This window comes from Neopsephotus bourkii, unplaced genomic scaffold (assembly GCF_033783945.1).
Source record: "Neopsephotus bourkii isolate Nb327-2 ecotype Australia unplaced genomic scaffold, CSIRO-AGI_Nbou_v1 NB_1197, whole genome shotgun sequence".
Taxonomy (NCBI): Eukaryota; Metazoa; Chordata; class Aves; order Psittaciformes; family Psittacidae; genus Neopsephotus; species Neopsephotus bourkii.
The window spans coordinates 20107-37032 of NW_026901682.1; the positions used below are offsets into that span (position 1 = coordinate 20107).

The 16926-nt window shown below is 37.3% G+C and overlaps 1 protein-coding gene across 1 annotated transcript in view; it reads left to right on the forward strand.

Annotated features, from left to right (window-relative positions):
- The window catches only part of LOC133218137 (protein prune homolog 2-like), a 41380-nt gene that overhangs the window by 4092 nt on the left and 20362 nt on the right, over positions 1-16926 (forward strand). Inside the window, exons 2-4 of the mRNA XM_061364266.1 lie at positions 10012-10091; positions 10990-11190; positions 14218-14394. Coding sequence (XP_061220250.1) covers positions 10034-10091; positions 10990-11190; positions 14218-14394 — 436 coding nt within the window. The 5' untranslated portion in view covers positions 10012-10033. The remainder of the gene's footprint in view (positions 1-10011; positions 10092-10989; positions 11191-14217; positions 14395-16926) is intronic.

Below are 16926 nucleotides of genomic sequence, written 5' to 3' on the forward strand. Positions count from 1 at the left end.
AGATTAATTTAACTCTCACTTTCTCTGCTGGCATTACCTTATTACAATGTATTTGTAGTATTTGTTCAGGAGTGGTTGAACAGATTAACAGATAATCTAGATGTTATTTGTAGAATATTAATGTTTATTAAGAGCAGAGAGATCAGATAAGTTTAAACAGGCCTTCTAAATGCTAATGCTGCTCTGAATCTACATAGTTCTCTGCCAGACCAACGTTTATGGAGGAGCACCTGTCACACAGGCTTCCCAACTTTATGTTAATTCTGGTACTTCTCCGCTGGCTCAGTAATGATTAAGGAGTGTTGAGCTGGGCACGTAACAGAGGAAAGCCTCTGCTCTGAGATCAAGACCACATGGTGATACGTTAATGCAGTGCCAAAAGATCAATACACGTCAAGTTGCATGCTACGCCTACCTTAGAATTTGTTAACTCTCTGCCTGCTTTTTGCACGCAGAATATTGAGTTAAGAGAATATTATTAAAATGCTGATACTAGGAAATGTCTAGCAGGTTCTGCACTTCACTGTAAGAGGAATGATTGGAGACAGTGCCATTTCATGGATACCAGTAGGGTAACACTGCCCTGAAGACTTGTCTACTGTCTGTGTCCATGCCATGAAGCTGTTAAGAGGTGTGGAGCAGGGCAGCAGGAGTCAGCAGCTGTTTGAATCATACATGTCTTTCTCTTCTGCCCCATGTCTGATTTCTACGTTTTCTGGATGCCAAAGTGAAGCATTATGGGGTCTGACTATGCTAGTCTTTTTCAGTAGCAGCTAGTCATGATGATCAGGAGTTACATATTCAGAAAAAAATCCTAAGGTTATTAAGTATCACATACCAGGAACTCACAACTCATGAATACTTTAGAACTTAATTCTTCTCTTCTATAACAGTGAATAATTCCTTATCTTAAACTTATAAAGCTGTTGTCCAAGGTATGTTAGATAGTGTTTGGAAATGCTGAAGTGATAAGCATCTCTGAAAAGTACCAGAAAGGACTAACTGTTGTATCTCAAGAACAATGTTCGAATACTGCACAGTTATTAATGCTTGGGGATGCAGAAAGGACAAGATAAGGTATTAAATAGTTGCTCATTGGATTGCACCATTTTTCCTGCAGCATCCTCTGACCTGCTGGTGATAACCCCCTAGGAAGAAACGTCTGGGTATTCAGGGATCTGCTGCAGGCAGCATCGGCCTGGCTTGCATGCTTGAGACCCCATTTCAACAAGACATCTAGGTTTGGGACTTAAATCTAATTTCCCTCATTATGTATTGAGATGTCTTTTTACTTCATGTGTCTGAAAGTAACAGAGAAGCATGGAGCCCTGAGTTCCTTACATAAGCCTTTCTCATCTGTGGGCATACACATAAGGTTGCTGAAATAGCCTAGTGAATCCCAGTATCACTCATCTATTTACTTAGATATCCTTCATGGCTCTCTGCATCCCTCTCTGGTTTTGTCTGCTTCTCTTGTGCTGTGTGACATAGGGAGGGAGCTGGCAAGGAGTCAGGACAGCCAGCCTGTGGGTGCCTAGCAGCAGTGAAAGCAGCAACAAGTGCTTGAGAATAGCAGCTGTTGTTTTTTAACAGTCTTAAACTGGTAAGAGCAGACAGGAGAGTCTACTACTGTGAGTGGCTACCTGGGGATAATTGAGTATGAATTTTAGAAGAGGAACAAGTTAAAAGATGAGTAGATGAGCAGATATTAAACACTGAATTTGATTGGAGACTATAAAACATTTCCATAAGGAGCAGTTAAAAAATTTGTTCAGTGGCCGAAAGTGAGAATTTTAACCTGTTTTCAGTTAACATACTGAAATGCAAACAAATGCAAAAAATTATTATTATGGCCAGAATATGGATTTTCCTGCAGAAGGAATATTACCACTTACAAAAATGCATAACTTTTTCATCCAACTTTGGTGCTGAAAATTAAGTGAAAACTCAGCTCGTAGAAAACACCAAGTAACAGTATGATCAGTAAAAGAGGCTTTAAATCTGGTGTGAAAACCATGGGAGTTACGACTTTTACTGATTTTAGCAATGGTTTATTCTGTGGCTGTCGAGAAAGTGACATGTTTTCCTGTAAAATGGGAATATCAGCATGTGTTTATCTACCGTGCAGCAGTGCAAGAATGATTAGTTAACATTTGCACAGATGTTTGATTAATAAAGCTTTTGGCTCAGACACAGCACCACAGATAATTTTTTTCTGGCCTTTTGGTTTGCATCCAGGAATGGGAATAAAAATCTCATGCTATGCATAAATTCCAATGCTCAGTCTGTAGATTTTTTGTGAACTAATTTGTGGTGAAGGAGCCACCAAATAAATAGCAATAGAAGCACAGTTAATTTAGAATACTAACATATGGTTGCTAAATGCAGCTCTTGGGAAGTTATAAACTGAATTCATTTTTACAAGTCACCTGTATACTGTATGATTATTTCATACAGCTGTGAGTAAAAGTAATGACTTTTTTTCTAGTCTCAAGGTATCCTGGAGTGGATCCTTTTCAAAATGCTCATTTTTTTGGTATGTGGGTGCAGTTGAAGCATAGTCTTTAACTGATAGTGACTGAACCCTGCACAGTGTATGTCACTTTGATTTGTTGCATACTCCACTACAGTTTAGTGATCATTAATCGTGCTGAACCTAAAAAAATTCACACTGTAGTTTTGTTTGTCTCTAAATAAACAACTGTAGATTTTTTTGTTTATTGTCTAGAAGCTTTGAGGCAAAGGACTAGTTTTAGGAAGTAATTTCGGGGGTTGTTTTTAGCGAGTGCATTTACTAATTTGCTTCTTCTTTTAGTGCACAATCCAGTTGGGTTTTCTGGGTCAGGTGTTTCTGGCTTATTTTTTTGTTTCTTTCTGTATATTTTCATCAAACCTTCTTCAGACTAAAGCCCATATTTTGTCAGGTTTTATTTTTCTGCTTTATATTCCAACACTGTGTTTCGTGTAGCATCTGCTTTTGAGTATAGACACGATTGGTACCGAAGTATGTCGAACAGTTCTCTGACTTTGTTTATAGAACATTTCTACCCATCTTACATGGGTGATATGCATCAAAATTCAGACAAACACATGCACATTAGATTAGGATTTATAATTAGTCCATTAAAATTAAAGGTCTCTGGGGTAACACATCTCAGTTAAAACATAGCTCATGGAGTCTGTAGCCAGAAGAACCATTCTGTGTTTAAAACAAAACATAGGATAACTATATTCTGTCTTTTCTGAGCATTCCAAGAAAGAGTAAAGATTTCTGTAAGTGGATGCTTGCTGTTATTTTAAAGCAAGCTGTTGTAGCACGGGCCTGTGAACTTCTAATCTCTAGATTTTTCTCTGAACAGAAATGGAGTATCAATTACAAGCCACAACCTTAGAGCACACATATGTTGCATACAAAAGAAAGGGAAAGATGTTTTATTTGGGTATAAATGCAAAACAGCAAAACAGTTTCTGTTCTAAAAATGGAATAATGTGTCAGGTGTTTGTGACAACAGAATGGATTTTACTATTCTTTTGTATGAGGTGAGGTGAATGTTGGAGTAGCTAGAGAGATGGATGATAGCAAAACACCCCTTGTATGTCAGCTATCTGGTGAGATATTTTGGCTTTAAATTTACTTAACTTTCTGTAGCACAGAATTGTAAATTCAAGAGGAATATAGCTTTGTGTAAATTCCCATTTGTGGAGTGCCTGAAGATTTGCTTTAGGCTCCACTTCTGTGGTGTTGTTACTTTTGAGTGTGGACAAACAGCATTCTCATTTTGTCCAAAAGTCGTTAGACATCTTCCAGGTGGAGCATTGAAAATGCTGTGAGAGCTATCAGTAGGTTGCCTCTGGCAGTGGAAATGGCAGAGATGGACTTACACAAGGTACTGTGTGCTCCAGCCTTGGACTGGCAAAACACTTAGCTGTGCTAAATTTTAAGGGCACTTTCAGATGGAGATGAGCTCGAGTCAGTGGACAGGCGTTGCTGGATAAATGCCAAGGGCTTTTCGTACCTTCCAAGAAAAATACTGTACTGTCATGTTCAATCCCTGAAGTTCTCGTTTCTCCTTTCCTGGTCTCTGCTTACATACGGGCGATGTTACAGGGTGGGAATGGGAGGGGTTGAAAGGAAAAGTACTTTCTGCTGCCCATGTGCTACAAAAGCAAGTCGGAAAGAAATCTGAGTTCCCTTGCCTTGTTTTTGTGCCTACAATTTCACAGTTCATGCATTGTTCCTTAAAACAACTCAGTTTTTCACTGCAAACCAGTTAGACAGTGAGCTATAGGCAGGCTTCCTATTTCATCCACAGCTAGGATGTACCTGCGCAATGTGTGGCATTTGAGAATATGAAAACAGCCAGATGTCTAGCCTGTGAATCACATTTTCATTCTACTTCATCTCCCCTCCTCCCATTTTAGTTTCCAAAACAAGCATGTATTAATATGAGCAGAGGCGATTTAATTCATGTAATTCCTTTTACTAATCACAATTTGAATCTTTATAAAAACTTTCAACATCTTGTGAAAATTTAAGCATAGAGGTATTTCTGTGTATGAAGGGAACAGCATGGAAGAAACATGGTTTATTTCTCTAGGAAAAGTGTTTGGCAACTGTGGGCTCCACTTCAAATTTAACATTAGCGAGTGAAGAAGCCTGGAAAATACATATAATTTAAAGTTCAACTGCTGAGCAAGTTGTGGTGGGTTGAAGTGGAGGGATTCGCTTTAGAAAGGTGATGGTCACGGTTGGATGTAATATTGCTGTCATTTACAAGTTGTATGCGTTTATTCAGAGCAACCCATTGGAGAGATTACATGTTTTAGACTAAATAAATAAATAAATTGGTTTAGACTAAATAAATATACTTCTTGATACATAATAGTTGCATAGCAGCTTGGGAAACTAGTGATATATCACATATGACACAAGGGTGAGGCAGCATAGCCCATAGGGATTATGACATACTGTAATGAATACTCAGAGCAGCTCTTTCCAAAATAGCACAGTGCTGCTGTACCTAGAAAAGTCAGGAAGGATAACTTTTATTCTGAGAAATATTAATTTGAGAGGGCACTAAGAATTATTTAAATATTAATTTTTTCTGCTGTAATGAAGTCTGAACCATGAAAGAGCCGTCAGCCTCTCCTCATTTCATTAGAATACAGTATCTCTGATCCACCTTTGGGAAATGGGGTTTTTAGCTGCTTCTGAGCAAGTACATAGATCTGACTTATCAAAGCAAATATGCACTGACTTGATTCCTCATGCAGCTGATCCGTAAATGACTGGTCTGTGTACCACATAAAAGAAGTCATTTATGACACAAAAAGCTCATTTGACCTTGACCTCTGTTCCAAATGAAAGATCCTTTTTTCTTTATCAGTCCTGTAGATCATACCTGATTAGAGCAGAGCTTTGTAGAGTAACTTAATTTACTTCTTCAATAAGAAGCATTCACTAGAGGGAAAAAAATCCTGGAAGTCTTTTCTAATACTTTTGGCCACATCACCCATGGTGTCAGCTGCACCTCTGTGGAAGGCAAGGAATTGTGTAAGCCAGAAGTCTGGTAGTATGTGAAGTAGCCTGTGGAAGAGATGTTAGTTGCGCAATTTAGGTTTCTGGAGTCCATTATTAGGGTTCCTGCTGAGTTCTGAGAGGTTGTGCGCAGGCTGAAATCAGTCTGCAAGGTGTTGAGCTGTTCAGCATAGCATGCTCTCAAAATCCATCAGAAAATGGGGAGCTGTGTCTGCAGAAAACAAACTTCATCTGTATCTTTCTCATTCTCACAGTGATGGGGAGTCTGGAGCCATGTGTTGAAGTACAGTGTCACAGAAGCCATGCTCTGTGACCAGCTTCCTAAACCCACCAGGTTTGAAAGGTGCCTGTATTACCCATAAATTTATGACTGAAACAATACTAAGTATGGCTTTCAAAAAATACAAACTTCCACTGAACATGGAGTATGTATGTCTGGCAAGGAATCTTTAATCTGTTTGGGTGAAGCACAGGCAATGTAGAAAAATATGACTAAGTCCAGAGTCAGACTCTCTCCTCTCAGAAAAGCCTGTTGACTGCTACTTGACAGTAAATAAGAACCTGACGTACTACTACTACTAATAATAATAATAATAAGTTAAAACCTAATCCAGGCTAAGAAAATTCTGAATGGAGACACCATCTTTTAGTAATTGAAAGTACAATAAATATTCTTGTGTCATCAACGCTTTTGGTAACTGGGCTTGAACTTCCTTGTTTCAGGTCTTTGAGGATGGCAGACTCCTGTTTCCCAAATCAAAGATCCCAATATGGACAATATGGATTATTGACATTCAAAATCCTGTGCCATCAAAATAAAGTTTCTCAAACCAATTCTGATGCTGTTTACTTGTAATCCTTAAGCAAGCTACTGTCTGTAGCAGTAGCTGTATTTCAGCAGAAATTCAGACAAAAGGTTATGAAACACATTTGCCTTTCAATTCCATAGAAATGTACCATTCTTGTAAACATAACTGTAATACAAAGCTCTGGTTTAACTCAGCTGCAGTGGTCCCACTGAAATCAGAAAAACATTTGAAATTTATATGTCATGAAAATGCAATAGATTATAGAGAAAGCAGCAATGGCTTAATATGCAATAAAAAGATGAAAAAAAAAAAAAAGAGAGAAAGAAATACCAAGAAGCCAAAGGGAGAAAAGCAGGCTCGAGGCAATCCTAGAAATGTCATGACTAAGGATTACTTCATCCCAGGCACTGAAAAATGTTAGGCAACACTCAAAAATCTGAATTAGTTACTTGTTGGAAATTGCTCTTTTCAGATTATAATTGTCACTGTTTCCATAAGGATAGACCATAGAAAATCCAGTCATGCTCTTATAATACAGAGAGGATGATTGTCATTCTGCTCAAACATTTTTTACAAGGCTCACTACAGAGAAGATTGTCTTTTTTTAATATAGAAAACCTGAAAATTCCCTATCTTCAGTAGCTTACTCTTCACACAACTTGAAAAAAGAGTATTTCCTTTCAAATAATTTCCTGGATTATTTCTGCAGCCTGTTCAGTAAGGAATTTTGTGTGATAAGGCCATAAGTTATTTTGTAAGTGTGCATATGTTTATATGGTAGTATCAAAATCCTGTTATGTCCAGCCAAACTATATACCCCTGGGTACTCATAAGTCATCATCAGACTAGTACTGAGCTGCTTTAATCCTAGAATTTTCCATTGTTTTATATTTGGAAAGGTTCATAAAGCTTCAAATATAATTTTAATCTGAATTTAAAAAGGATTTGAAGTATTCGTCTTTTCTCCACATTGTTTCCACCACTATGGTTTCTTACCTTATCTGGCTGTTACCTACAGTGCTTCATTAGAATTCAGATCTGTCTCTGTTAAATCCAGATTAATAAATTAGACTCCATAACATATTTTGCTATGCATATTTTACTATGAATTGAAAAGACACCAACAAAAGCCAGACTCTAATGACCTATTTACATTTTCTAAGTAAATTCTGATGGTATTTTCTGTATCAATTTTCTGTACAGCTTCTGAACACAGATCATGCTACAGAGCAGAAGAAAAGGAAATAGTACAATTTGTGCCATTCATTTTATTCAGGAGCAGGATACTTTGATCAAATTTCTCACTGTTCCATTGTGTATCCAAAAAGAAACAATATTTCAAGGCTTAGTTGACAGTAATTAAACATATTCCGGAATTGGTGTGTTTTGTAAAAATCATTAAGCAATTAATCTTTTATTTGTGAACTAGAAGTTAATCTTTTGTTTGTGAAAGATGCACTCTTCAGTATGTGGGGATAAAGCTAGTAAAATTAGCAAGATTAATATGTGTCTGCTTTACTGAGAGACAAGGCCTGGCCTTGAGTTGAATATCAGAAATATGTTTGACCCTAGCTTTGTGTTGTCTGTATTCTCTATGGCCTTACAGGAAAAGTGGGAGCTCACTAGTTTGCCTGTCTGTATTGGGAATTCAATGGTATAGGGCTTGAGATAAAGATCTTTTGTAACATTAAGCATAGTGAAGCCTTTGGATCACAGACAGGCCCACATGTACACATTTATATGTAATCTATATGAAATGAACAAGAAATCACAGGAGTTATACTCTGATGTGATGATTGGCCAGAAGAGTCTTGTCTACACACAGTAAAATAATGAGGGTAGCTGTCATGGGGAAAGCAAGGGTAGGAAGAAACTGCAGGAACAACAACCAAAGCCTATCCAGATCCATTCAGAGCAGAGATAGCTGATGTTGTGGCAGGGAAAAGTACCTTCTTTGATCTCATCACAGATCTGTTAATCAAAATGTAATAATTATCTGTTCTTAAGCTTTTGTAGGGGAAAAAAAGGGGGGGGTATTAAAAATACTTTGAAACAGGAATATAGAAAAATTGCTATAATTATTTTGATAAAATAAATGAAGAGTTTTTTGATTCATACGTGTTTAGTGCAAATAGATGGGAAGCTGTCAAGAGTGTCCTGAAAATGGTAAAATGTTTCATATCTTCACTAGAGCCATCCTTCCAGCAAGCATTTTTTAAAATACTTGAATAGAAAATAGAAATGAAAACAGTTCAGGTCAATTTGTTTTAAACCACCCTTAATACTATTTCCATACTTAATGCCTTTTAATTGTCTTGTGTAGGTATGGTAAGTGTAATCCCTTAGCATCTTCCTTAAAATAGAGTCCACATAGGATATTTTGCAACATTTTAGTCTTGAAAATCTGTGATGTAATTTTTGGTTCTCACTTTTGTTGTCTGTACGCTTTCAATGCAGGACATTAGCTGTATCAGTATTAGAAAATGACTGATTTGGGTCAGAATCACACTAAAGTACAAATGATATCAAAAGACTGAAAAAACACACTCAAGATCTCATTTTGCTATACAGTAGCTGAATGTACAGCAATGAAGATACTGCTGTGGGACTCTTAACTTTGGCATGCAGTTTGCAAAAAGTTGCTGAAGCTCCCTGCAGTGATGTGTCTGGTTTGCCTGATGATGAAAGGCCATTTGTATAAAACGAGAAACATTGCTGTTTGCCAGCCTGTAATTATTGGGAGCTATGTCTTGGTTGTGTGAAAGTGGCTATGTGTGACCTGTAATCGTAGAATCATAGAATAGTTAGGGTTGGAAAGAACATTAAGATCATCAAGTTACAACCCCCCTGCCATGGGCAGGGACACCTTGCTTTAAACCATATTACCCGAGGCCTCGTCCAACCTGGCCTTGAACACTGCAAGGGATGGAGCAGTCACAGCTTCCTTTGGCAACCCATTCCTCATGCCTCACTACCCTTACAGTAAAGAACTTCTTCCCTATATCCAGTCTAAACTTCACCTGTTTAGGTTTTAACCCGTTACCCCTTGTCCTACCACTACAGTCCCTAATGAAGAGTCCATCTCCAGCATCCCTATATGCCCCCTGCAGATACTGGAAGGCTGCTATGAGGTCTCCATGCAGCCTTCTCCAGGCTGAGCAGCCCCAACTTTCTCAGCCTGTCTTCATATGGGAGGTGCTCCAGCCCCCTGATCATTCTCGTGGCCCTCCTCTGGATTTGTTCCAACAGTTCCATGTCCTTCTTATCTTGAGGACACCAGAACTGCACACAATACTCCAAGTGAGGTCTCAGAAGAGCAGAGTAGAGGGGCAGGATCACCTCCTTCAATGTGCTGGTCACCCTCCTTTTGATGCAGCCCAGGATACGGTTGGCTTTCTGGGCTGTAAGTGCACACTGAAGCCAGCTCATGTTTCAGTATTCTTCAGAGGCTCTACAGATATTTGCATAAGTAAGGGGTAGAGAATAGCACAGCAGAAATTGCAACAGTTGTGTTTGTTTCTCACCTCAAGTTGTGGACAGACTTCTGAACTGGCATTGTTGAGGAAAATCTTGGTTCTGTATGAGCTATACACATGGGCTATACTGATAACAATGTCAGCCTGTGCATCTCTCTAAGACTGTGCTTTGTATTTTACCTCTCAGGTTGGTACAAGAGGATGTGGGAATGGACATCCCTTTTGCTGAGGGTGTACTAAGCCCGAGTTCTACAGAGATGAGGCCTGGTGAGAGAGGTTCTTACTAATGTTCCTAATTATATCTTACTCCCTTAGCGTTTAATTATACAGCGAGAAAGATGTTTCTGTGCTGATAAAGAATCATTTTGGTGTTTACAAGAAAAAATATTAGGTTCACTGTATTTTGTCAGTTTTTTTCTTCACTCTAGAAATTATAATTGTAGTGTGCCATTTTGTCTTGTGCATTGTCATGATTCGTTTAGTTGTGATGTTTAAGTAGCCTCTGTTATTTATTCTAGTTTTGACTGCAGTCTAAGTACACTAAGTCAGCATTAGAATACTTGAGACAGAATAGCTTGTAATGTGCCACATGATGCAGGAGCAAGTGGCAAAGCCATACGTAGCTTTTGTCTTGTTGAAGACTTTTTAAGACTGATTAAGACACTCAGAGGTATTTTTAATTCTGTTACTGTATTGAATTAGATATTTTATAGTTCAGACTGAAGACAACAGCTACTTGAAAATCAGCACTGTTTGAATAGCACCAAATGTATAAGAAAACAAATATTTATAGAGGGTTTTCACATACATTTTTTTCCAGCAGTCAACAGTGTCTTGCTTCATAACTCTAATGATTTGTATATTGCTCTTTAAGTTCTTAAACATTGTCACAACATGTCCAAGGCTTGATTTTCATCTGATGATTGCAAAAAAGGGAATCTGGATTTTGCGTAATTTAAGAACTGCCAGCTACATTCCTGTAGGTGCTTTTTTTATTTCTCTAAACATTAGTGTTGATATTTCTGGGTTACATTAGGTGGTCTTAAATGGCTTGGTTTTACTAAAATTAATCTGTCCCGGAATGTTTGAAGGTGATTCTTAAGTATGTGGGAAATTAATTGTACATGGAGGAAATAAAGTCCTTTTTTTCCTCCTCTTTCTTCAGAACCTCCCAATTCTCTTGATCTAAACGGTTCCCATCCCAGAAGGATAAAGCTCACTGCTCCAAATATCAATCTCTCTTTGGACCAGAGCGAAGGATCTGTACTTTCTGATGATAATTTGGATACGCCGGATGAAATTGACATCAACGTAGATGACCTTGACACTCCTGATGAAGCAGACTCTTTTGAATACCCTGGACAAGGTAATGTTCTAGATTGTACATGCAGATTTCATTTCTTTCTTTCCTGCTTACATGATCAGTCTCATGTCTGTCAGGCTATGAATATGGTTAAAACATCTGAAAGTTAATGCTAGGTGTCCAGATATTATTATTGTCTGCTGTTTTTTAATGTCTCTTCCGCTGTGTAAAATAATACATTTCTACTTATGTGGAGTGTAGGAAAACGTAGAACAGCTGATCAAATAAAATAAATAAAGCTACCTAGAGAGACTCAGATTCAAAGTTTTGTCTTTGTTCAGTACCATAGGACTTATCTGAAGAGAGTTGTTCAGGAAGGAGAAAGCAGTTGCTGTCTATTGTAGGGAACAATCACAGTGTGGTGAGGCAGTTTTTTTGTTAGTGAGAAAGGTCTTTACCTATTCCTATGTATGATTGGAAAGCTCAGGCATGGAAGGTGTGTGCATAGCATGATAAAACTAGATCTGGTGATGGAACAACAGAATTCTTCATTCCACCAATTTCTCAGCAGGGCTAGTTGTACAGTATAGATGCACCCTGAAGTGTGCAATGGATAGTTCAGTCGTCCTTCAATACTAATGATTTTCTGTCATGGGGTGTAGAAGTGTTTTACTGTCTTACTCACTTAGACTCATGATGTATGAGAGTGTTCACACTCATTCTCTGCTAGTACCTTAAGAGCTGTATGAACTGTACTCACTAATGGCATAATGTAAAGATCATAAGCTATTTCAGGGGAAAATGAGTGTGATCATTTTGCAATCTACAACAGAAAGAAACTTTTAAAATGGATCCATTTGAACTAAATTTTCCCTTGCATTTAAGTTCTCTATTGGTACTGAGATCACTATAATTTAAAAATTGTATGCTCTTTGGAGCATACAAGAACAGTTGCATCAGTTTGAGTGATATTGCCAAAGAGGCATTGCTGTGTATTCAGTCATGCATGAGAGTCTCTAATGTCATTTCTCATTAGAAAGCTGATTTCCTTATGGTAGATGCAGAGCATAGGGATGAGTTGCTTGGTGGTTAGAATATTTTGTGGCAAAGGTTAAAACTAACACGTACACACACAGAGGAGCAGTGAGCTTGCAGTTTTCAGGCTGTTGTGACCACTCTCTGAGAGCAAAAATCTCTGTCTGCAGTGGAACAAATTGTGCCTTTTAAGCCCTCAAGTAAATAAATTCAACTCCAGTGATTTTGGTGGCAAGCATTATTTGTATGGCAAGCATTATTTGTCTGCTTTTTTGCTTCTTTCTAAATGTGATGGTTTGTTCAATTACTAAGATTGAACCATTTTCCTCCAATAACTAAGTCCTGAGAACGCAAGGTTCCTGTGGTTTGGTGACATTTTGACAGCTGTGCAGCTTGATTTTAGACATACTTAATAGGTAAAATTAAGGAGGACATCTAAGTCCTTCACTTAGATGAGCCAGGTGCAGAGAGCAGAAAAGGAAAAACATCATGTTTTATCAGTGAAAACTGTCACTACACGTACATGTATGCGCCCATAGGTTCTGTGTGCCTAGATGTATATTCACAGTATACTGTCTTATTCCTGATTTCATAAATAGTTTCACTCTTATGATAAACCGGTGTGTGTTAAGAATCATATACTTCAATTTGTGTGAGTAGTTTAAGAAGCAGCATTAATCAGAGAGGCACCTGAAAATAAATCAGTGCATAGAAAAATTTGAGGGCTTCCATGAAACATTGTGTTCTTCTTGTCAAATAAAATAACTTCTCTTAGTTACTTCTGAACTCTCATAGATCTTTGGTATTTTCAAATAAGATGTCTGATCAGCTTTTTATGTATACACATGTATTTCATTATATATCTCACTATATCTTTACATACTGTTACCTCACTGTTGACTTACATGATCAAGTTCTGCTCTTACTTACGACTGCAGAGCCAGAATTATACTTAAAAAAACCCTGTTGATTTTTATATATTTACTTCGAATATATGTAATGTATAAAATGTACAAAATCTTTACTATGAAGATAAATTAATAATATGAACACAGCCACAAGGCAAAGTTGCTTCAGCAAGAATAGTGTAAAAAGCAAATTCACACACACACACACATTAAAAAAGTATGTTGTAACAATAACTAAAGAAGGAAATCAAATAACTCCACTTTTCATGTCAGTTTCTCTGTAACCAGCCATTAAGTTTGAAAAACTGGAATGCAATTCAGCTTGTTGGTAAGAGCCATCTTATCAATGTGCAATGGAAATGTAGGTTTTGTTAATTACTTCACAGCTTTTCTGAAAAAAAGAGTATTCAGCAGAGAGGATGTGCTAAGAGACTTCATAGTCTCTTGTCAGCCATGCAGCTTTTTTATTGTAATCATTTTATCTGTGGACTACATACATCTATTCTTTCACGCGTGTTGGTATAAGTAGGCCAGATTGTCTGGCTGCTCTGTACTTCACATCTGGGAGAGAAATGGGCCTTAACCTCAAGCAAAAGGTCCTGGGGAAGGCAAATACTGTGCTTATTTTGTGAGGAGTAAACATTATCTTATGACTGAAGGAGAGAAAGACGTGCATTCTCCATGTTTGCTCGTGCCAGATGTGAAGAGATTGGAGGCAAACTGGGAAAAAGTTGAGAATCTAGCTCTGTGGTAATTTATTCTGTAGACAAGAAGCATTGCTATGTTCACTTCCCTATTTTGCTTTCTACCATAGTTCTCATGCCTGCCACACAAAGATTTTGAAATACCTGCAGTGCAGTACCTCTAGTGAGCAGCTGATCATTTTTACTAACTGGATGCAAATATCTTGTGGAGGTATTCTGCATGATGATAATTGCTGCTGTTCTTTTTGTGTTCATAATAATGAAAAATTTCTAAAAATTGGAAATTTTCATTTACTGACTGTAATATAACCAAATTCTGCATTTATTTATATCATTGCTGTAAAAGTCCAGTTGATTTCAGTCATCTATTTCAAATGTATAAAACAAAGAAAATATTTAGATCTTTTACAGTAAAATGTAATACATAAATTTTTATTTTTCAGAAGAGCAGACAGCTACTAAGAATGCTTCCCAGGAGGAGTCTGAGTCAATTCCAGAGTACACTGCTGAAGAAGAGCGAGAGGATAACAGGTTGTGGAGAACAGTGGTTATTGGAGAGCAAGAACAAAGAATTGATATGAAAGTGATTGAACCTTACAAAAAGGTCATTTCACATGGAGGTAGGAAAATCCTGAATGCATTATTTAGATTGATGTTAAAAAATAATACTTTATTGAGTATGATTTATTTCTATTTTAGTTCAGCTATCATACAGGTAAAGGGAGAGAGAACTGTTTTTTTTCAGCTATGGCTGAAATCAAGCCAGCTTTCAATTCAGTTTAGCAAAGACTAATGAGTATTTTAAATATAAAGCAATTTCAGGAGCAACAAATAATCTGACATATATGTATTACTACCAGTCTGGTCATTGTAGGCTAAAACTGTCTTAGAACAAGGGAAAAAACTTTTGCACGGAAAAAGAAATTAAAACTTCAGTCTGTGGATTTTGGCAGACACTTTCGCATGAAGAAGTTCCCTGTGATTTGCTGAATGATGTATGTGGGTGCACAGATCTAAACAAGTAGAGTGGCAAAAGAGAAAAAAAGCAATTTTCCCTGGGGCTTCCATTGTCTGGCTAAGCTCCTTAATGTTATTTTTCTGCCATTTATAGTTGTCAGCAGATAGCATTTCACCAGCAACTGTTGTTTTGGGGTTGTTGGTTGTTTGGTTTTGTTTTTTTATGTAATTTGTTAATGGTTTCAACTAGCATATCAAACATTTAAAGTAGGAGAATTACCTCAAGTGCTTGCTATATAGCCTTCTTTGCTCATCTGCTCCCTAACCTCCTCAGAGAATTTGTAGTTCTAGTGTTACTAGCACACTTCTGGATAAATGAATTCAAATGGTTAAATATTACTACAGCTATTGAAGGAAGAATATGAAACAAATCTTTCTAACTCCTGCTAAGTGCCTTTTCCTTGGTGTCTCAAGTTTAGATTATATTTGGGTTCTACATAGTTCTTCTATTCCTGCAAAAACTGATGCAAGTAACTTAGCATCTCAAGAGATAAAATTTATGAGTTTATATGAGGATGCTTCTGTTACAGTGTTGCTGATCCATAACATCATGTAAAGGTAAAACATTGTTTTCAGTACATTCTCAGTGTGGAACCCCTATCCAATAAAAGTGACATAAATAAATTGTGGTTAATCATATTACCTGAGGATGTGGTCCTCAAAATCACACATTTACATTAAAAGCAGCTAAATGCTAGCCTACATATGTTCACAGTGGCCAGTGTGCAGAAGGTATAGTCTGAATTAATAAAGACATTTAAACCTCCAAGCATTTTCCTATTGTAACAACACCAACTAAGATTTATGAATGTGATGACACCTCAGACACAGTTTAGCAAACAGACACAGATGGCATAATTTAGGAAACAAACGTAAAATATTTTGAGGCCTTGCTAATGGTGTTTATTTATATGTTTTTGTATGCTGTAATCTAATAGGTACATTTGTGGTGAAAACTGTCATGTACAGTTCTACTAGATGCTGATGTATACAATTCTACTAGCTTTTATGAAAAATAAATACCAGTCCATTTTAGTGAGTGGAGAAGTAGCTCTTAATTGAGCACTGCTTGAGCTTTACTGTTGAGTAGAGAGGGGATACTTCCAGTGGCAGACAACTCTGATGGCAGCTATGAAGTACATAATAATGCACACCTTATGGATGGGAATCAAGGTCATTGAGCTCAGCTATCAGTGTGAAATAATCAGGATTCAAATTCTACATGGCTGACATTGTTTGATCACTCTAAGATAAAAACATTACATTTGCTTACCTTTTGAATGCGTCAGTAACAACTTAGTTACTGGTCAGTAACATAGCCATTGTAAAAGAAATAGTGTGAGATATAATAATTTACACCACTGACTAAATTGGAAATTTTGCTTGAAATCTAGCCATATGAAGGCAGGTTAAGGACTGGATTAAATACTGTGTTTATGAAGTGGGAGACTGAAGATGAGGAAACAAAATAATCTTGATGCATGGCTCATGGGAAATCTTTGGACAGCTTGTACAATTTCTACATGATGGTGGCTAGGCCTATTCCGTATGACGTTCCATGTGATGGCAATACTTTAGTGTCTTTGGAGTGCTTTAGAAAGCCAGGAAAATTTCCTTTTATCTCAAGATTAAGAACAGATTCTGGTTAAAATTAGTCAATTGGAAATCAGGCCAAGCATGTCTTGATGATTCAGTGATCTACTAAACATTCCTCCCTGCCAAATGATAGAGAACACCAAATGCAGAATCTAGATTGTAGCCACAAAATAGGAAAAAGGAGAGTAGAATTGGCAGTCTAAGTGTGAGATTGCCTTCCATATATGTTAACAGATAAATTTCTTAGGGATCTGTCTCGTTGCATAGGCTGACTGCGAATTTGGGCAAATGGCTTTTTCTGGCATCTAGTGATGAATTAAAAAGCACTTCTCCCTTGGGTGAACATTCTTTGTCTATGAGCATGCATAAGAAAAAGTGGCTTAGATTTATCTGTGGGTTTTTCTTCTGTGTGTTGTTAGGTGGCATCTGCACATAATCATTTTGCTTTACATGAACTGCAAACTGTGCTGTGTAATCTAGTGAACACACCTGCCACAATGTGCTCTCGTTGCCAAAATCTTGAGCCAGCTGGACAGATT